This window comes from Lates calcarifer, linkage group LG17 (assembly GCF_001640805.2).
Source record: "Lates calcarifer isolate ASB-BC8 linkage group LG17, TLL_Latcal_v3, whole genome shotgun sequence".
Classification (NCBI taxonomy): Eukaryota; Metazoa; Chordata; class Actinopteri; family Centropomidae; genus Lates; species Lates calcarifer.
In genome coordinates this window covers 18751748-18773168 of record NC_066849.1, presented here as the reverse complement: position 1 = coordinate 18773168, position 21421 = coordinate 18751748, and the positions used below count along the sequence as shown (strand labels likewise).

At 42.5% G+C, this 21421-nt stretch overlaps 2 protein-coding genes across 2 annotated transcripts; one reads left to right on the top strand and one right to left on the bottom strand.

Moving 5' to 3' along the window:
- Nucleotides 1-723: 723 nt before the first annotated feature.
- ddx49 (DEAD (Asp-Glu-Ala-Asp) box polypeptide 49) lies at nucleotides 724-6937 on the top strand. Its single transcript, XM_018704764.2, has 13 exons — nucleotides 724-1001; nucleotides 1644-1767; nucleotides 1997-2082; nucleotides 2233-2354; nucleotides 2524-2711; nucleotides 3450-3590; nucleotides 3856-3931; nucleotides 4394-4470; nucleotides 4613-4710; nucleotides 4838-4912; nucleotides 5465-5553; nucleotides 5674-5745; nucleotides 6402-6937. Exons 1-13 carry the CDS (start codon nucleotides 887-889, stop codon nucleotides 6576-6578), a joined length of 1440 nt encoding a protein of 479 aa, XP_018560280.1. The 5' UTR covers nucleotides 724-886; the 3' UTR covers nucleotides 6579-6937.
- On the bottom strand, nucleotides 6678-21221 carry LOC108902765 (UPF1 RNA helicase and ATPase). Its single transcript, XM_018704763.2, is given in 27 exon segments — nucleotides 6678-9667; nucleotides 10071-10193; nucleotides 10523-10743; nucleotides 11031-11195; nucleotides 11343-11424; nucleotides 11658-11832; nucleotides 12142-12284; nucleotides 12448-12604; nucleotides 13129-13246; nucleotides 13397-13610; nucleotides 14194-14337; nucleotides 14785-14808; nucleotides 14810-14900; nucleotides 15253-15278; nucleotides 15280-15418; nucleotides 15546-15643; nucleotides 15645-15665; nucleotides 16013-16172; nucleotides 16385-16493; nucleotides 16693-16791; nucleotides 17077-17164; nucleotides 17313-17474; nucleotides 17547-17727; nucleotides 18672-18839; nucleotides 19238-19327; nucleotides 20310-20452; nucleotides 20827-21221. Coding segments are annotated over 26 exon segments (3309 nt in total). The 5' UTR covers nucleotides 20998-21221; the 3' UTR covers nucleotides 6678-9667; nucleotides 10071-10073.
- Between the last annotated feature and the right edge of the window lie 200 nt (nucleotides 21222-21421).

The following is a 21421-nucleotide window of genomic DNA, read 5'->3' as shown; positions in this document are numbered from 1 at the left end:
GTATGAGGAGCTGATCAGTGGGTTACCAGACTTCAGGACTGAGTTCAAGATCTGATGCAAACTTTGGTGGGTTAAGATAATTCAGCCGTGACAAAGCTTGCACATGCTTTGCACCATAGGACAGAAATAAACAAAGCCAGGCCAGAATTAGAGAACTGTGTAGGTGTAAACAGATGTGTCCATCTGGGTGGATTATATGCGACCTATTAACTCTCAAAAGCCCCAGTGATTAAATGGACTCTCCTTGACGATTTTGCTTGTGAACGTGCAGCATTAAATCACAATATCAGCTGAATTTGAGATGACAAGAGCCACATATGCTGCGTTATTACCTCACCCTGTGTTGTAGAAGGACCCTGGGCCTCAAAACTAGTTTTAATACCCACTTTATTTAAGTTTATGTTCTGCTCACATGGTGCATTTCTCTGTTTAATTTGTATATTTGAAGGTGCAGAACCCACAATGCACAGACACGTGGTTGTGGGGTTGTCAGTAGAGGTCAGGGCTCCACAGATAAGAGCTATACACCATCCCAACTCATGATATGTGACCTTATTAACACACTAACTAATGTAATTAAACTGTGGAGGTGGCTCGTTGATAGAGGAAATGCAGAAAGGATCAGTAATAGTGATGATAGTGTTTTCAGTATGTCAACGTAGCTACACTGTTTGACCAGCAGAGGACGACAACACGCGCCTCTGCTCTGCTCTACCTGCAGAAGAAGAAGACGTCGCGTTGTATAACGTGGTAACACAGCGACTGTTGATGTTACACACGAGGATGGTGTACTCAACATTAAAGTAGAGTGTTTTAGTGATAGTTTTTTGTCATATACTTGACACAGAAGTAGTCTCCAGGCCGCGGGGAACCAGATAAATCAGACATGGCTGACTTTTCGTCGCTGGGACTCTCAGACTGGCTGGTGAAGCAGTGTAAACAGCTGGGGATCAACAAACCCACTCCTGTCCAGCAAAACTGCATGCCAGCTATCCTAGAAGGTAAGACAGGCTGTATTACATCTCCAGGTTGAAAACATATCACCAGGCTGTCTACCTGTCATGTAAATATCTTCTTGGATACATTTTAAACAGCCACGATCGGCAGTCTCGACAAGTAATACAGATCTCCACTGGAAAATCTAACAATTAAATGCTCCGCGTGTTTCAGTGAAGGAAAACCCCCTGCAAGTACTCAAAGTTAGCAAACACAGTTGTTTTCGACACATATATTAAATCTGCCGACAAGCTTATTTACAGTTTAACTATGTTTTTAGCACTGATCACTGTATTTTCATCGATTAAGAGGTCTGAAACCTACTGATTTCCCACAATTATCCTCCATGAAACACATTTGAGACATCAAAGTGTAGCCGAATTTAACAGAAACACCTTAAGATAAAAAAATGTTGAACAATGATCATCTTCAAGGATTGTGTGATTGGTCGGAAGCATGGAGTCAAAGAAATGGCTTTTTTTCCTGAGGAATTTGGTGCGAGACAGAGCTCCTGCCATTTGACACGGAAGTGAATCAATAATGCCTTGATTAGATGGATTCTTTGAAATCACAAGGCATGTGGCCGAGTATATCTGAACTGAGAGCAGGTGAATGATGGTGTTTTGTGTTTTTGTTTTGTCACACAGGTCGGGACTGTATGGGCTGTGCCAAGACTGGAAGTGGGAAGACCGCAGCGTTTGTGCTGCCAGTGCTGCAGAAACTGTCAGAGGACCCGTATGGTATCTTCTGCCTGGTGCTCAGTCCTACCAGGTCAGTGCTGTGTAGGGTCAGGGGGACTGTTTGGACACAGCTACAAAAGCTTAATGTCTTCAACTGAGCCATCTAAATATTCAGGTCCTTGTCGTGTCAGATACACATAAGCCACAGCTCTTAAGTAATGTTTCAGAGACATACAGACTTATAGCATCGTGAGAAACATGTTTGACACACTTCCTGCCACATTTCCAGCTGATAATGTCATAAATGTGATGTCATGCAGGGAGCTGGCCTATCAGATCGCTGAGCAGTTTCGAGTCTTGGGGAAACCTCTGGGTCTGCGGGACTGCATTATCGTCGGTGGAATGGGTAACTACAGACAGTACATCACTGCAGGCTGCTTTTCTTTCTGTACATTCAACAGCTTAAAAGTGCTGGGTGTCTCCGCTGCTGCTGCTGCAGACACAAAGAGTAAACACTGCTGTCAGTTCATTCAGTCTGATGCTGTGTTTCTGACAGACATGGTGAGTCAGGCCCTGGAGCTGTCCAACCAGCCACATGTGGTTGTAGCGACGCCGGGGCGGCTGGCTGATCACATCCGCAGCTCCAACACCTTCAGCATGAGCAAGATCCAGTTCCTGGTGAGTTCAGGAAACTGTGAATGAGCAGTTGTTCATGCAAACTTCATAAAACAGTCTGAACATACAGACTAAACCCTGTGGAGCCAGAGTTTATCAAATACTGTACACCTTTAACTGTTAACATGTCTTTTCAACAGCTGATTAATATGACCTTACTTGTGTTTGTCAGATTTTGGACGAAGCTGACCGGCTGTTGGAGCAGGGCTGCACCGACTTCACCAAAGACCTGGAGGTGATCCTGGGGATTTTACCGGCCAAACGGCAGACACTGCTGTTCAGCGCCACGCTCACCGACACGCTGCAGGAGCTGAAGAACATCGCCATGAACAAACCTTTCTTCTGGGAGAGCACGTCAGAGTGAGTAACCTACTGCTCCCAGGCTGTTTAGCAAAGCGTCAGTCGTGGAGAAGATAGAAAATTTAGTGATGCACTCTTTGCCTTAAATCTTGTGAGTTATTTATAAAAACAGGAGCAGCAGCTTGGAAGCTCAGTTTGAGTCTGATCTGAGGCGCAGCTAATGACTGAAGTGCATCTTCCGCACAAATGCCTTTTGATGTAAAGGGGAGTCGTGCAAATAATGGAAGAAAAAATATTAATTGTGGTTGACTTTCTGGATTTAATACCGTTCAGGCGATTTACAGGGTTCAGATATACACAGATAGCAGGTTTAAACTTGAGGAGAGTTGCACTACAGTTGTTCAGAAACAAGATAACATCCTCTTTGCATGTAATAATAATAATAAATGTTAACAGTGTTATCTGACAAAAACAGAAAGCAGAGCAGGAGTTTTTCCTGTGTGGTTGTTAAATTTGAAGTTGACTGAGCTGCACTGTGTTGAATGCCTCTCTGTCCATTCATTATTTGTATTCACTCCTCCTGTGCTGTGTTGTGAAATCAAATTAGTGATTTGACCACCTTCTTCTAAACATGACCACAGCATAGATGCTGTTGTTTTTTTAACTTGTGTCGCACTGTTAAGCAGATTTCCACATTTGAATATTAAGTCATCCTGATTCCATTATATGACTATGATATTACCTTTATTCAATCTGAGTCTGAATCCAGAGCGCGAATGATCACTCTGTCGTTAACAGGACGCGAACGGTGGAGGAGCTGGACCAGAGGTACATCCTCACTCCAGAGAAGGTGAAGGACGCGTACCTGGTCCACCTGATCCAGACGTTCACTGATGAGCACGACGACTGGTCCATCATCATCTTCACCAACACCTGCAAGTAAGAAGCCAGGAAGTGATTCAAGCTTAATTTATCCTGAAGGGCTGTTGTTGAGATTGCTCCATTGTCGCTCTGGCACAGCAACTTTCTTTAGGACAAATACAATTCTGTCTTAACTCATCTTAAAGGCTGTGTACACTGTTCTCAAGTTAGACTAATAGGAGCCTTCCAGCCCACCTTTATATACATATCTATAGAAAAGGTAAACAAAATACTGTATTAAAAAAATAACATTATTTGTTTGTTTTTCTTTTTTTTTGTCCAGGAACTGCCAAATCCTCACCATGATGCTGCGGGAATTTAACTTTCCAACAATCTCTTTGCACTCCATGATGAAACAGGTGAGACTAAGTGCAGCAGTGTCCATCGCTGTGACGCTGGTTCACTGGAAAAAACAGCATCTGTTTGTAGATTTTAGCAGTAAAGGCCTGCTGGAGGACATTATTTCAGGGTTATATGGGAGACACCACCATGTTGGAGGAGAGACAGCTGAAGGAGAGGCTGCAACAAAATCTGTTTTTAACTGGTTATTTAACTTTGCACGTACAGAGAATTACATTTGCTTGGAGAAAAAGGTGACGACAGATGGTGATGTCTCCTTTATCACCAGTCCTCAGAGCTGCTCGACAAGCTCGTGCTGGACGAGGAAATCACATTCGTCCAATTAACAGGACAAAGACAGAAACGTGAAGTGAACACAAAGCCCCGGCGATAATATAGAAACAGTTAGTGTGAGGGATTAAAGCGGATTAAACCAGATGAATGGTCCTGCAGAATAAACAACAGCTCTTTATCTTCTCTAGAAACAACGATTTGCAAACCTCGCCAAGTTCAAGGCCAGCGTCTATAAAATCCTGATTGCGACAGATGTGGCTGCCAGGTAAGAGGCTTTGCTGAGTTTCTAACTCATTGAAAACTTTACTTGAACAAAATTGAATTTGGATTTTTGCAAAATTGCCTGAGAACATCCATACAATCAGTCATGTTGTTTTGACGTTCTCTCTGTTGTTTCTGACCCACAGAGGTTTAGATATTCCAACTGTTCAGGTCGTCATTAACCACAACACCCCCGGCCTTCCTAAGATCTACATCCACAGAGTTGGGCGAACAGCAAGAGCAGGTACGGTTAACATCTTTTTAGTTAAGTTTCTGGTTTAAGATCCGTTTTTGATCCTCTGGTGTTCTCTATGGATGATTCGTTAAAAATGAAAACGGCTCATGCGTGATGAAGCTTTTTTCCTCTGCAGGGAGGAATGGAGTGTCCATCACACTGGTGACGCAGTACGACATCCACCTGGTCCACTCCATCGAAGAGCAGATTCGTAAGTCACTTGGTTGTAAAGACAGAGTGTGGTTCACAGGAAAATCAAGTTTCCTTCAAGTCTTTGTGTTTAATCCTCTGAAGTCAAAGCACAGAAATGAAACAAGTGCATTTTGTAGTCGAATTCGGGGAGGACAGTAGCCATCCGGGGGGTGATAGATGACTTCATCACTTGTCATGGGAAAACAGAAGTCATTGTTTTCATTGTTAAACAACTCAACGTGTTATGATTCCTTGATGATAATAATAATGTACTGAGAGGTGATCTGATTTGAAATACTATTAGTGAGATGAAAATGTTTTAATGTCTGACCATCTGAGTGACAGCTGGCACTTATGGTAAACTCCAGACAAGGTGTTATGTGAGAGGGTTCCAGGCCATATGAAGCCAAGATATTACAATTACAAGGCCTCTGCCGTCGACCGGGAACCTGAAAGAGCTGGAAAAATCCTCAGCTCAGGCGGCTTTACAAACACCAGTTTCTGCCCGTGTACTAGTGTGTGTGTTTAAACATGGTTTAAATACTCTAACTGGGCCGTTGTGTTTCTACAGAGACTAAGCTGAAGGAATATCCTGTGCAGGAGAAAGAAGTCCTGAAGATCCTCACACAGGTCAACGTGGCCAGACGGGAGTGTGAAATCGTACGGATCAGTCTTTATCTCAGCTCAATGTTTCATTCTCCAGTCATGATTGTTTATATTCTTCAAATGGCTGTAATAGATGTAATGTTGTGATGCTAACCTCTTCTCTGTGTCTTGTAGAAACTTGAGTCAACAGACTTTGATGAGAAAAAGGAGATCAACAAGAGGAAACAGCTGATTTTGGAGGGGAAGGCAAGTTCGTTTCTGTTAATTAACAACTCATTTTAAGTTTAAACGTGTGAACACGTAAGATGAAGCAACAACAAGGTGAAGATCAATTTACTTTACAGGTCCCAGTCACAGGAAACCTGTGATTTCCTGGAGAGGAACTAATGTAACTGTAAATTTATGTTAAGGTTTCTGGAAAGAACAACATAACTTGGTCTTAATTGTAGTGAACCAAGTGACAGGGTTACCTGAAAAGTTTTATCAGTCTGTATTGTTCTATATTTGTCTACATGCAAGCACACAATTCAAGAAACATGGAAAACAAAGGTTCTAAAGCTAAACTACTAATGCATTTATATTTTCTTTTGTCCCACTAATAATTAACAAATGACACGGTTCTCTTCAGAAAACCTTATAGGAAATTAAGGAGTTACAGTAAAGTTACTCTAAAATAAAGAATTACTTCAGTTTTGAGTTATTATGTGTTACCAGTGTGCACAGGGTTCCTGACAGTGATAACATTCAAACTAGTCCAGTGACAAAGTGCCCAGTGTAGAAAAATCCATCTCTACAAACTGTAATGGTGTCAGAGGAATGGTGATTTCAGATGGTGCCTGTCCTGCAGTGAATTAGAAAAGTGGTTTAATTAAAAGTTTTTTAAAAATGTGATCAAACTGCAGGATCCAGACCTGGAGGCCAAGAGGAAGGCTGAGCTGGAGAAGATCCGGAGCCAGAAGAAGTTATTCAAACAGAAAATCCAGGAGAGCATTCAGAGGCAGAAACGTGGACAGCTGAAAAAGAAACTGATGAAGAGAAAACAAATGAAAAAGAAGAAAGCGGCGCAGGCAACAGCGTGAAAACTGCTCATACTCTGTAAATACCAGTGCAATATCTGTAATATTTCGTCAGAATCTGAAAAATTAATTTCATACCATTAAAGAAAAAAAAAAAACAGCTCAAGTTGACAGCCTTTATTGATTCAGTTTAACAAGGGAATCACTGTTTGTAATGAAACTTCACTGCAAATAAGACTCATTGTTTCAAACAGGTATTTACATCACATTGAGATCTCTAGTCCGTTAATTTAATCTCTACCTGATGGATGTAGAGAATCAAGGGTTTGGATGCAAATGTTTAATCTACAACTGAAACACTTTAATGATCACTGCACATGTAGCAATTAACTGTGGCTCAGTAGATGAAAAAAAAAACAAAACACCAAAGCAATAATATTAGGGCAGCAGGTTTTTAAAGCTATAACATGTTAGTTCAGTGAAAACGGGTTTGATGTGTGAAACTAATTTATCGCACAAATGAAAGATTCGCACAGTGTCAACAGAACTATTTCTAAGTCACTTAAACATGGCGATGTCTAATTGCAACATGATTGTCACATGTCTGCTGAAATGAGAAGCAGGTGAGAAACAACAGTGGAGTACATTCTTACTGTGTTCAGAAAGCATCTTTCCTGGAAGAGTTACAAAAACTACAATCCCTCGGAACAGTTCGAGGAGAAGATACAAAACTCTAATGTAAGGAAACGGCAGATGCCTCATTCCTGTTGTCAGCAAGTTGCTACCAAAAAACAACAACAACAAAAAAAAAAAAACAAAAGAATAACAATAGATTTTGGTAAAACTACACAAAATGGCTAAATAACAACCAACTGAACTCAAGGACATGACGCACAAAGCAGCAAATCATCTGACAAAAGCAAAGTTTGGATCAACTCAGGGTTCTGGTTCACAGTTCTCCAGGTGGGGAGGAGGTTTAGGATCCACATAAATCTAAAGAGGAACTCTACAAGGAATACATAATAAGGGCAAAACAGCTTTGCACAAATCAAAAGTCCACAGAAGAAATTCTACCAGCCTCCGTTTGTTTTACCTCACAGAGAAGGAAGGTGGCTTTTTTTTTTTTTTTTCCATCAGCCCATCCTTTACACAACCCAGCTGCAAAACTCACTGACCTCATCATTACTTGGCCTGATTTTATTAAAAAAATAAAATGTAACAAGTCCTTTTTTCTGCGGGTTTCTTGAGCCCTCTGGTGTCTGGAAGGTTTTTATTTTTTAAAATATGCTGGTAGTTTGATTTGAACTACATTCATGCTTGTGCTGCAGCTGTTTATCTGAAGGTGATTGGTTGTAGGCACTGAATCAGGTTTCTCAGGTTCTTCTCAGGTTTCTATCCCCACTATGTGTAACTGGGATACAGTGTCATTTTAATCCACACAAAGAATCCTTTCAGATTAAGCTGATTTTTAAATTGAGAGTTTCAACAGATTTCCTTTAAAAAGTCTGAATTTTTCAACCCAATCATCTGTAAACTTGAGGATTTTTGTCACTGCTCAGATATGCAGTATATATTTTGTGTGGCGGGCTAATATGGCCATCAGCGTGGCTATATAGCCCATAAATATTCACAAAATCAAAATGCTGTGTGTGAAATGACACTGGGTCAAATCTATGGCTGTCTGCTGGGGCTGAAAAGTCCTCAAGCCACATGTATCCCCCTCTCTCGTTTTAACCCTCACGCCCTGACCTGAACTGGATTTCCCGTTGTGGAAACTCTCTAATCCTTCTCTTCCTCAGCCACCTTCCTTTTCTACTCCTTACCTGTGGTGAATTGATTGCCACGACCGCCTGTAAGCCTCCACTACTATCCTCCTCCTTTCCCTCCTCTTGTTTGGTTTCTTTCGCCTCAAGCAGGGATTTGTGTGATGAGTGTAGACAGTCCACAATCCCCCTGAGGAATCACTCAACGCAAAGCATTCAAGCGTTTGCCGATCTAAGCGTACACACAGAGAGTTTAAAAAAGACATCTGGTCATGAAGCACAGCCGGACATCAACAACCCCTGCTTTCAAAAGATTAAAATAAGGAAAAGCCTTGACTGAAACATCAAATGACACTGAGTTGAATATTCAATGCTGGTCATGTTTGATAGTTTCGATGACTTTTTTGCAATTTTGTGCTCTGTTATAAGAAAGGTACTTCAGAGAAGAAAAACTGTCCCATGATGATCGCGATACCGATGGGATTCGCGCCTCATGCCTTGAAAACAGTCTGAAATCCCCGTGCCACTCCACCACTGACGTGTGGTCGAAACCACCCCATTAAAGACCTTGTGAATGAGCCAGTGGTTCTCAAGGCAAATGAAAGGTATTTCAATTCAAGGCTCTTTAATATCAGACTCAAGTACAGAAACCATGTTTTTATTTCCTCTCCAAGAGGGTGTGTCGACCGCTGCTTCTTTCAGAGGCTGCTGAGGTTTTTTGGGCCCAGTAGATGATTGTTGGTGCCGCTCTCCTCCCATGATAGACCTAATTTAAAACAGTCTGGGACGTCATACAGGTTGAGCAACCAACCGACTTTTAACATGGACATTTTCTGTCGCCTGTTTGAAGGCTTTCTGTAGCCGTGTCCGTCCAGGTTACAGGAGAACTAGTTCTTAAAATTCAGTTGGAAAGCTTCGATCCTCCTCTGAAGAAGAGTGTAAAAACTTTAAGAGCTCTCCTTTCTTTCCTGGCGGCTGTGAGGTGAAGGGGTTTGGGTGGATTATTTCGTTGGGAGTTGAGCCTCATTTGGATTCCCACGAGAGACCGCTGAGATCTCTCCTGTTTCCCTCGGCAGCTCGACCACACGCCGCCACCTTCTCGACTTCCCCTCCTTCACTTCTGCACGGGCATCGGTCCCTGCCTCTCGCTTGTTCTCTCGGCCTCTCTTGCCATCTCCCTGCCCGTCTGTTCGTGCTCTCTTCTTCTTCTACCCTCTTTATTTCTCTCGCTGGTCATTGGTTTGGTTTCGCTATCCCGTCGCTTTCACTCGGTGGTGCTTCGGTTGTAGCAGAGGAAAACAGGTATCCATTTTATGTTTTTATTATTTCCCAGATTAAAAAGCTGATGAACTAAGCTCAGCTGAAGCCTAGCTCCCTTCTTCAGGCATCCTGCAAGACACAAAGCAAGGTCTATTAGTTATCGTCGAAAGCAAATTTGCCCATCTACCTATACTTTCATTACAGTCAATACAATAGTCTACTGAGTTTTATTTTGCGCTTTTAAGCACCACTATCAACCCATCCACTATGATCTGGTAGCTGCATTAATTTATCTAAGCAATAAAAATCTACAACATAAAAGACAAAAATTGTACAATAAGAACTTTTCAGTCTGACAGAATCAATGAAGATTCAATCTGGAGCCTGTGGTCATGCACACAATCTGAACAAAAACTACATGTTTCTTTAAGAGAGAACACATGAAACTTCACTCAGAAAACTTATGGTCTTTACTACCCCTAAAGAAACCAATGTGCTACAGTGCAGCTAAAGACACACTTAACGTACTTACACTTTAGTACTGTGACAGTCCAGTCACCCCGCCATGCTGGTACGCACGTTCACCCTGGTAAGTCGAGTCCTGGGACAAAGCCACATCGATTTGGGACTTGAACTCATCACCCAGGTAGCTGTCCTAGAGAAGAAGAAGACAAGAGACAAGATTACAGCAGATATCTTCAGACGCAGAAGATTTCCTCAACCTTTATCCCTGAACTCAGGACCCCTTTATCTTTCTTTATCAGCTTTAACAACAATTTCACTAGTGAGATAAGTGGTAACTTTTTAATTTTAAGGAAAAAATGGACACAGCAAATCAGTATTTATGTCTTTTCAAAACAATAATTTTGAATAAAAAGTACAAATTACCAACACCTGGAATATCTGAAATAATAGTCAAACATAACTATCATGAACATGTTAAATATTTGATAAATCTTTTACTCAGTAACAGTGATGTGTTACCTGGGAGAGCTCTGGCTGGGAGAGGCCTGGCTGGCTCATCTGAGAGGGCTGGCTCATGGAGATGTAGCCCTGTGTCAGCGGCCCCTGGGAGAAGGACTGGGAGGCTCCGTCCTGGCTGGCCTGGCTGTTTGGTCCATTACCCTGACTGGCACCCTGGTTTCCGGAGCCACGGACCCTCTGCCGCCCGCCACGCCCAGGCTTACCCTTCATAGCCCCACGACCTTGATGAAAAGAAAAATAAGATCGGGACCAGAGTCAAAACCAACATGGTAACCAACCATTGCTCTTGGGTCCAGACTATAGTTTTTGCCAAGTTCATTTACTTATTATCAGCTATCCATTAGAAACTGCTGGTAATAAGGTGTCAACATCTCTCCCCTTACTCTGACAACCTTATGGTGTGGTGCACGACTGGATTACTTTTTCTCCTCTTAAGAACTGGACCAAAGTTTGCAAACTTTCACTTTATAAAGGTGGTTGACTGGGTTACTTCAGTGCTGTGCTGTACCTGCAGCAGGGCCATTGGTCTGACCCAAGTAGCTGGGTGGAGGCATTGGTGGCATCACAAGGTTGAAGGGTATGGGGATATTCATAGCAGCCATATGACCGGGGCCTGCCCCAATCATCCCAATCTGGTCATGAGTCTGAAAGTACATGTTGGATGGACGTCCGGCTGAAAGAGAACACACAGAACAAGGCTTGTGTCAGTTTTGAATTAAGAAATCAAGACTTGCTGGACTGTCAATACACCCTGTATGTCATTGGTTATTATCTTGAGTCAAACCATAAGAGTCTAAAGAAATAAATAATAAATAAATACCTGCATTGCTGCGGTCGTAGGCGGAGCCAGGGATGAGGGCCTCACGAGCATCGTACATCGCAGTGCTCATAAAACGTCCCCCCTGGAGAAAACCACACAGTCGCCATTTAGTACAAGCTGTCCAGCACCTGGACATGCAACTGTCCAGCACCTCAAAGCCTGAGGATGTTCAACTTTTAACTTTGGAAATGAAATCAATACTATGGCTGAGTAAGGGATGTGGGAAAACAGCAGCCAAACAAATCCTCTTCCTAACAGCCTGCTCAGTGTCAGTTTGTCATTATGCACGCCTCCACAGCACTTTGTTCTACTCACAGGGTTGATGGTGTTGACCAGCTTGCGGGGCTTGCTGAACTGCATGAGGCTCTCCCTCAGGTTGTTGAGGGGCCCCTCCACCAGCACCTTCTGCTCCTTGTAGTTGTTCAGCAGGTTGTTCCACAGAGGTTGCTTGGAGAGGGCCTTGGGGTTCCCCACGATGATCACACCATACCTTCATTCACAACACACACACATACACGAGACTACCGATCAGAGTTTGGGTAAAAGTTTTGTCTCGAAATGACTTATTTAAACTTGAACAACATCTTTTAAATTACTCATGCACAGGTTTTTGTCTGTAGAAATTACAGTAGTCTGATTATTCCTACTAAGAACACCCACATAAGATTAGACAAACAGGCATGTCTAATCAGCTTCTACAAGGAGATCTAAATAGCTCATTACAAACTAACGAGCTGACTGTGCACTGTGCCAACTTTATCCACTGTGATGCCTTCAACGGTTTTAATAAGGTCTTTACTTGGCTCTGGTCAGCGCCACGTTGAGACGACGAGGGTCATTCAGGAAACCGATGCCCTGATGCTCATTGGCACGAACACAAGAGAGGATGATGAAGTCCTTCTCTCTGCCCTGGAAGGCATCCACACTGGCAATTTCCACTTGCTACAATGGAGCATGACACAAAGAAGAGAGAGGAGATCACATTGTAAGAACAGGAGAAAAAAAGGCAGAGCAAGTGATGAAAACCTGAGTAACTGCTACAGCAATTAATGAGAATTACATGTCCGTACAACCACTACTGAGTACTCCAACCTGTGTGTGGTACCTGATAGAGTTTGGTGTGCAGGGAGCCACTGAACTGCATGTACTGGACCAGGTAAGAGCGCTGGCCCTCGTATGGGGTGATGATGCCGATTTGGTCTGGTTTGGCTCCGGCCTTCAGCAGCCTGGTGGTGATCTTCTCTACGTTGGCAGCCTCCGTCCTTAAAAACATCAGCAGGAAAAAATTAATAGGCGCAGAGTGATGATGGTATAAAAATGCAAATCATGTCTACTGTGTGTCAAACTTTGCTCATCCTGCAAAATAAGATTCAGGATTATCTTACTTGCTAAAACAACAAATGAACACAAATTGGTTTGAGCGAAGTTGACACAAATTTTACTGCACTGCTGAAGTTGATAAAAAAAAGCTACTAGAGTTAAAAAAAAAGAAAAGAAAGACCACCAGTTTAATCTTGCTTCTAAATGGTCTGTTAATGAAATTAAGTAGATTATTTTTAAGAAATTGTGATCTTGATTCAAAGGAAATCCCTTTTCATCATTCTGTGGAGGTGACGCTGACATTCCTGTTGATTATGGTCATCGAGTACACACTGAATCTGATGTGAAGAGTGTGAGTGAGCGCTCCCTGCTGTGGCTTCAGCTAGCCCTTTCCCAGCCACTCTGCATATTGTGAATGAACTTAGACCTTTTGGTTAAATTATGCAAAGTTGCCCAAGAAAATTACCTGTTGAGGTAGGAGGTTCCAGAGCTGGCAATCTCCTCCTGACCCTGAGTCACGTAGAAGAACATGGGCTTGTCCGGCTGTGGCCACTGGAAGTCAAAGCCTTTCTTGATGCGGTCGGCTGAAGAGAACAGCGACATTTTGTTATGTTTTTAATCTTTAAAGGAGTTTGTAGTTTGTAGATATTTTTACCTGGTAATGTACCAGCTAAAGTGAAAATTAATTTGCCCCTCCATCAAACCAGATAATGAACTGCTGAGTCTGGACAAACCTGCGGTGACACCGTTCTGCAGAGAGCCCTCATAGAAGATGTTGGAGGGGAAGGCACTGAGAGCTGGGTGCATGCGGTACTGGACCTGCAGGCGGATTGGCCGGATACCCAGAACCACCAGGCGTTCAAACAGGGACTGGGACAGGCCTGCCTTAGCCGCCTTCTTACACATCACCACAGGACCCAACTGGCAGTGGTCACCCACAAGAATAAGCTGCAGGGAGGACGATGAGTCACACAAGTGTGGGTTCATATAAATGCATTATATAAGTTTTTGTTTCTAGATGTTCACAACAAATCAGTTTGAATATCTTCACAGACATAATTCATATTGTTAGCCATATAATTTACTGCATATTTTGGCAAAAATAATTCTGAAACATGCTGACAGTAGCAGCTGCTCATGTTTTGTATGACATTTGTTTCTATTTTCTTATTGACATGTTGTTATTCAAAGCATTCAGAGCATTCAAGTTCCTATATTGTGTAAAACTTTGGTTCACTATTGAAGTGAAAATAATGATACAAAATAAAACATTTGGGGTTGTGTTAAGAGCGTGGAAAGACTGATACAGCGTAAAGTAATCTAAAAACTTCTGGTCTTAAAAGATACAACCCATTTAAGTCACAAATGGTACTGAGCTACTGTCTTAAGACACAAGGAAGTATGTCTGTAGATGATGTTCAGCTATCCACGTAGTATTTGAATAAAACCAAATCAATAATTTGTTTAAACATTACACTGTTGACATCTCCAACATTATTAACAAGTTGTCTTGGCCAAACATTGTGTGTACCTGCTTGGCTCCCAGCACCACAGGCACCATACACTCTGGCTCGGTGGCCTGGGTGCTCTCATCAATCAGGATGGAGCGGAACTGCATCTTAGCCAGACGTGGATCTCCAGCCCCAACACAGGTGCAGCAGATCACGTCCGCATTCTGGACAACAAAGAACATAATTTACAATCTTAAACCAGAGGAGGGAGTGGGGATGTCCTGGTGAAACATAACGGGGTCTTCTACTGTGATTATGATAACAAATCATCATCATGTCTGGTGGTGAGAGACAAATGCAGGTCTGAACTGTGTCTAATGAAGCAGAGAACACATGAGAACAAACTAAAACAAACTTAAGACTAGCAACAAGCCTCCTGATTATCACTACTTTGATCAAGTAGTCACCTCATTCTGACCATGCTGATTATTGCTTTGATTTGACCACTTGGTTGAAACTACTTCTTGCACCAGCAACGCCTGAAAATCTGTAGCCAGCCCCTCTGTAAATCAACAACTGTCAGACACAGTGATGGAAAACCATTCACAGTGACAACTCCTGTGTTTCAACCTTAAGTTGTTGTGGTCCAACACTTTGAAAACCCTCCTCACCATGAGCAGCTCCCTCTCAGCAGTTGCGTTTCAAAGCCCTGTAGCGCTTCTCATCAGCAGACGACAGCTCACCAGTCTCATCCTTCAGCTGCTGTAGTTTCTGAAGCTCTGGCATGCTATGAGGACAGAGACGCATCAGGGTGACTTGAGAGAATGTACACGAATACATCTTGTATTGTTAGTAGCCTTAGAGGAATTTGCTTGTGTCTGCAACATTTCAGGCTCAGATCCTAACAATTAGAAACCATGGACTTGATATTCACAGTTGTTTTGAGTATGAGTGTGGAAACCTGGTGAAATATGAAGTTAAAGTTACAACAAGAACAATATGGAAGAATTCAATAAAATAAAGCCTGTGTACCATTCACATTTGGCTCCCTAGTTACAAAACTGGTTTGTGTACAAAGCACAAATCAATAACTTTGGGCAAAGCGTCTGGAGGACTCAATGCCCCTACATGCCACTGACCTGTCCATGTTGCTGATCTGGTTGTGCTAGAGCAAGAAAAGACACTGGTGACTCAATGGCCTCTCGGCTCTTGGCGCACAGCCTGACAACCTTCAGCCCAGTCTTGTCGATCTTCTCAGTCAACTGGTCCACAGCTATGTTACTGGGGGCACACACCAGGACTGGGCTGCAGGACACACATGCATCACAGAGAATTGGCAGAGGAAGGTTTAGACATAATACACATGTAAGAATTGTAATTTTACTTTTTTTTTTTTTTTTTTGGTGAATATGTATAAACCTTGTTGTCTTACCCGTTGCCCTGTCGGGACAGGTGGTAGACAATAGTGGCAGAGGTGACAGTCTTCCCAGTGCCAGGAGGACCCTGAATCAGACTGAGGGGCCTCTGCAAGCACCGTCTTCACAGCGTACACCTGAGCACACAAAGACAAAACAGCTCAGGTGAAGGTGTTCCAAATATAGACATCAAATGTTTCTTAATCTCCTCTGTATTCAATCGTCTAACAAAAATAATGATGTGAGATCCAGATCCCACATTAACGGCATACATACAGATAACACATTTTTCCCACTTGCAGGTTTGCTTTAATTAAAAGTTACAAGCCTCCTCTGTTAGAGTCAATCAATTGTTGCACTAATGTATGTGATGAATCACAGTAAAACAGACAACTCATACTTTTTCTTGTAGTGAAAAGTGAGAAGAAAATGAGTGACCAAATAATAACAGAATCACAGAGACTCTGTTTAGTGAGGATCTAACCTGTGAGTGATTGAGGTCAGGCAGGCCCTGAGCAGTGAAGCGCTTTGGCAGCTGGCACTTGATGGTGACATCCTCCACCTCGTGGCCCAGCAGTTTGTGGTAGATGTAGCCAGATACGGAGGTCTCATCCACTGCAAACGTCTTCAGAGCGCTTTGCATCCTGCAGCGATACAAACATAAAAATGTCAGTTTTTATCTCTGTTTGTACGATCACAGGAAACCTCATCAGATTTACACAAAATAAATATAAGCATTTAGTTCTGTGAACTGTATGCAGGAGGGAAAAAAGAAAAAAATCTTGTAATGTGGAGTGATATGTTGACTTCAGAGCAGTGAATCTTGAATTGAAATATCCATAAGATTTCAGCCTACCTGTCAAAGGAAGTGGACTTCCACACAAAGTCCACCTGGAAGTTGTGGGGGATTTCTACAGGTGCTCCGACACTGCTCCGCAACTCGATGGCAATTTCATCCCCATAGTCTTTAAACACAGGCTGTTAAGGGAGGTCTGGCATTATCTGTCAATTATGTCTAGTAGATGGGAGTGGATAGGGCTATGTTGTCTGGTGTTTTATTGTTGGATCTTGCAGTGCCATCTGGGATTAGTGCCAGTGTCGTGAGAAAGACTTGAGGACACTCTAATACAATGGATGATCAACTGCTAACAGCGTAAAGGATACTGTCAGGGACTTTGATGACATGGCCAATGCCTTTCCACAGTGGGGCCAGGTCTCCCTTGTACCGCAGGCAGATTTCATCACCTTGCATCAGCCGCATATCTGGGATTGATAAATGGAGACAAGTTAGACACTCTACTGTGCTCAAAATGACCCACAAATGAACTAAGGAGGATGAGTTATGTTCACTAAACAAATGGATACAGTACCGTGCACCTACAAGACAGCACAAAACCCACTACAAAAAAACAAAACCAAGCAGACATGCCACCAAAAGATGCAGGGTTGGGGGAGGTTGCGTGCAATTCTGAGGACTGAAGGGGGGATGGGGAGGGGTTCTATCTGCACCACTGAACCACGGGGAGGAAGTCAAGCTCAGAGAATTACCACCTGAATCCGTCTTGGGCAGTGTGAAATAGGCAATCCGCTTTTTATTCAGCCCCAGGTCCCACCTAACTGTTATATTGTCTTGGGTCTGCAAAAGAAAAATAATCAAATAAAATAAGTATATCATCAACTAATAATTAATTATTAATTAAGTAATTCTGCACCACAAATACATCATGTACATCCATCTCTCTGTAAGTTACTTGGTCTCCATCTTAGAGATGGTGCTCAGGTACCTGGGACTCCTTTAGCTTCTTGTCGTAGTCAGCCTCCAGTTTGACCAAAGGGCCGAAGATGTTTTGGTACTGGTAGGCGTCCTCGTAGCGCAGCAGCACATGCTGGGGTTCCTCATCCACACCAGGTTTTTCCAGGTCTTCCAAGGTGGCAGTGGGATTGTCCTGTGAGGAAAGTGACTGTGGGACTGTGCTCGAAACAAGGAACCCTGGAGAAACAGCATTTCATTTACATACCTTCCAGAGCTCCTCCAGCTTGTTGATCTGCTGGGCGGTGATCTGACGGGCTCGAAGCTGCTCCTGCTCTGACGGGATTTTCACCAGCCAGGACAAAAAGCAGCGATCCTGGATCAGTGGTTGCCACTGCGAGCTGTCCCAGTTGATGTCTTTTAAGCTACTCTGGCTGGCACATGGCTGCCTGCATAGACATACAAGGTTCAAAAAATAGTTTATGTTTAGCTTCTGTATGGGGTGTTCCAGTAACCAGATTATTGTGTCATAGGTTATGCATTGTCCTGCTTTAAACTGATTTCTCTTGATCTGGTTTCTTGCATACATGTGGATCTAGAAAGGGTTAAATTATCTGATACAGAGTAGGAAAAAGCAGTTACGTAGGTTTGTGGGCATTAGCAGGGATTTCCCCAAGAAACAGATGCAGACTAAATGGCTGAATACTCACTTCTGTCTAGGGGAAGTCACATTTTGATGGACTGCTTGCTTCTCTAAAGCTTCTCTACTTCTAACAAATATGTTAGTTGATAACAAATTGTACAACAGTAATATCAACATGTTTGAGGTAACTTAGAAACAGTTTTACACACCAGACAAAACTGATAAGGTTATTTCTCTGTAAAAGGTTCTGCTCAGTACATATCTTAGTCTATTTTAAAAACCAAATGTATCAGTCACACACAGGACAATTAAAATATAAATATATCTAATTGTATTTTGTCACATGTTTAATCTCATTTTAATTGGGATACTTTACCCCACAGCTGCCCTGGGGCAGTGCTTGGTTTATGCTTAAACAAAAATATTTATTTCAGTTTTTATTGTCTAGGCAAAGTTTTCTTTTGCCGCAATAAACATTCAGCAATGAGCTACTCTTCCCATCTGTCTGACTACTTCAATTTCCGGAACAACTCATCCAAAGAAAGGAGTGAAACCTGAACAACTGATAGGAGATAAAACATCAAAGCAAGAATTTGCATGCTTTGCTTTCAGTTCATGTTCTAGAGAAGCTTACAATGAGAGCCTCAAAGCTGTCCTCAAGGACACAGTTGGCCAAACATGCTGGATTTGTAGGCATGTGCTACCAAATGATCTGTCTATGTTCAAAGCTGCAGCCCAGCATGCACCTACCTGCAGAGTAACACCACCACAGAATCAGCCTTGGCTGGGATGAAGCCCAGGAGGAAGACATTGCGACAGCCACAGTTGTAACACTCCAGCACCGTCTCGCCGAGCGGCCCATCTTTATGCAGCGTCACCTCCTTGCATTTGGCTCTCACCAAGTGGTTCACAATGTGGCTGGAGGTTAGAGAATGAGAGATGATTATAAAAAATAAATCAGACACACTTCAGACTCTGTGACACTTTTTGTGGTGGCAATGCTTTTGTAGACCATTTCACTGTCTTAAATAAACACTGTACATGGGTTAGAGTTCTGCAAATGGTAACAGCTGACAGGAAATTAAACACGGTTTTCAATGCAAATAGAACGAAAGGGCTTTTTCACACCTAATCATGAGATTCAACATCATCTGCATGTCCAAAGCAAAAATGTATGACAATCACACTAAAAAACCCACAACTGTTGCAATGTTTGTTATTCAGATTTTTAAAATTCAATTTCTGAATAAATTACACAGTGTTATGTTCTGACTCTTATGTGTGATGTTTAATATGAAGAGGATTTCATTACACACCTGCCAGATGTGTTGCCACGCCCATTACAGAACCACTTCTTGCTGGTGTTGCAGTACACCACACACGCTGGATCGTGGATACCACAGTAGCTGAAAAACAAATCCATGCATTGAATGTTTTTTAAAAATTCAACAGTAAACATGACATTTAATCTGGTCATCCACTCTCACAACAGGCTGCAGGGTTGTTATGCAGCCCTGGTTTAATTTCCAAAGTTAAATTATCTGTTGAAAACCTATTATTTATGTAACAGAATTACAAGTTGTTGATGTTCAGTGACTTACAGTTATAAGGACTATGTGTTATCTTCAAAACAGTAACTATCCAAAGGCTGGGATACAATCAAATTTTAAATGCAGGAATATATTTAACCCTCCTTTTCTGAAGATAAAACTCTTACATTGCAAAGGCAAGAAACATGAACTATTTTCCACATGTGCACATTACTGTATATGTAGAAAAGGTGCAATGAATGATCAATTATTCAAACATTTTAGATGCCTCTTTGGGTCATGTAATGTAAATGATTGCGTTGGCAGCCATGACATCTAGAAAGTTTGTGATAAAAGAAAATAAAATAGTGAGGAAAGAAAAGCTTGTGAACACTGAATAGGTTTGTGGTGCGTAACATCAAGTACAGAGAAAATATATACTGGATAAAACAGTATTGTGTAATCGTCTAAAGTACCACAAATGCGGTGCAACTATTTCCTCAGTGATCTACACTCAGGTGTAGATGTTTATTAGGTACACCTAGCTAAAACTAATGGAGTGAAATACAACATTCCTGCAAATAAATCCTCCCGTCGCGAGTGTCGCAATGTTCAGTTAGGGCCGACACTGTTTTACAGGTGTTAACTCAACTTTATGGTCATTTTGGAGGAAGTAGATGATGGTGCTGTTGAATAGTGTGGCGTTGTAAAGCAGCGCAAACTACCTCCTTTCAAATGATCACAACAACACAAACTCAACATTATAACGTTCATGAATGCAAGATTTATAGCAGTACTGTTGCACTACTAGTGTACAGTACACGGACATCCTGGCATGGTGCGGCTCCTGTCAGTGTACCTGCATGCGTGCACAGGCAGGTCTTTGGTGTAGTACGTGTCTTCTTCATCCTCCTCAAAGTTAAGCTCCGCCAACAGCTGGCTGGCTTTGGCCACGGAGTCATCCACTCCACCGTTGTGAAGACCCTCATCAGGACCATTTACCTGCGGCACAACACAAGCTTTACCAAACAAACTGAATGCTAACGATTAGCAGCTAGCGGCTAGGGCGCGGAAATGCCAGAGAGTTAACTATAAGTCGACAGGTTGTCAGTGCTCTTGGGGTTTAAGTTTGGTCACTGGAGCTGGCTTTGTGTCTCTGGCTGGTTAAAAACAAACGCTCGAAGACAACTAACATTACTTTGGGAGTTTAGTTAACGTGCTTTCTAGCTAGCAACGGGCTAACGGTAACAGCTAGCTAACGTAAAGCTAGGCAACGCCTATAGCCAATAATAGCGGGCTAGCAGGTTAGCTAACTGCCGCTAGCGTCAGTAAACCGCGCTTTATCGTGGTCTCTTGTGGTATTAAAAGCCACAGACCTGGCTGTCCAGTTGGCTCTGGGTCTGGCCTTGAGTTTGCGTCTGGCTGGGTAAGGTGAAATCGGTGAAATCATACTCGGAGCCCTGGGTATCCGCTCCGAGCAACTCCGCTTCCTCGGTGTCCAAGAAGGTGAGGGTCTGGGAGCTCGGCCCGTACGCCTCCACACTCATCTCGACTCTCAACTTTCGCTTTGCTGAACGATTTCCGGTGTTCTCCCGTAGATGAACTAAATCCTCACGGTGTTTGTTTATCGATAACTGGTTTGGAGGCCGACGCTAAGAGTCTGGATTTGAACCCAAACAAAAAATAGAACAGATCAGAACCTCGAAACCTCCGGCAGGTCCAACAGAGACGGCGACGGATCCCTGCGCCGCTCAATGTGTGACGTTTACACTGTAGGCTGTAAATCAGAGACAGGTCTTCAAAGAAGGAGCTCTCACTCTGATGTTTTTTTCGGAATCAAAACAGAATAATCAGGAAATAACACAATTCAAACAGACAAGTAAAAATCAGAAAAATACAACAACAGTAATAATAATAATAATAATAATAATAATAATAATAATACAGTGATCCAGATGTGCAGACAGACTC

What these genes read in the sequence shown, in the direction of transcription:
- ddx49 (XM_018704764.2), top strand. Translation starts at nt 887, where the DNA reads ATGGCTGACTTTTCGTCGCTGGGACTCTCAGACTGGCTGGTGAAGCAG. An exon ending in TGCACTCCATGATGAAACAG is followed by an intron (nt 3,932 to 4,393) that starts GTGAGACTAAGT and finishes TATCTTCTCTAG; the next exon opens with AAACAACGATTTGCAAACCT. An exon ending in GCGACAGATGTGGCTGCCAG is followed by an intron (nt 4,471 to 4,612) that starts GTAAGAGGCTTT and finishes TCTGACCCACAG; the next exon opens with AGGTTTAGATATTCCAACTG.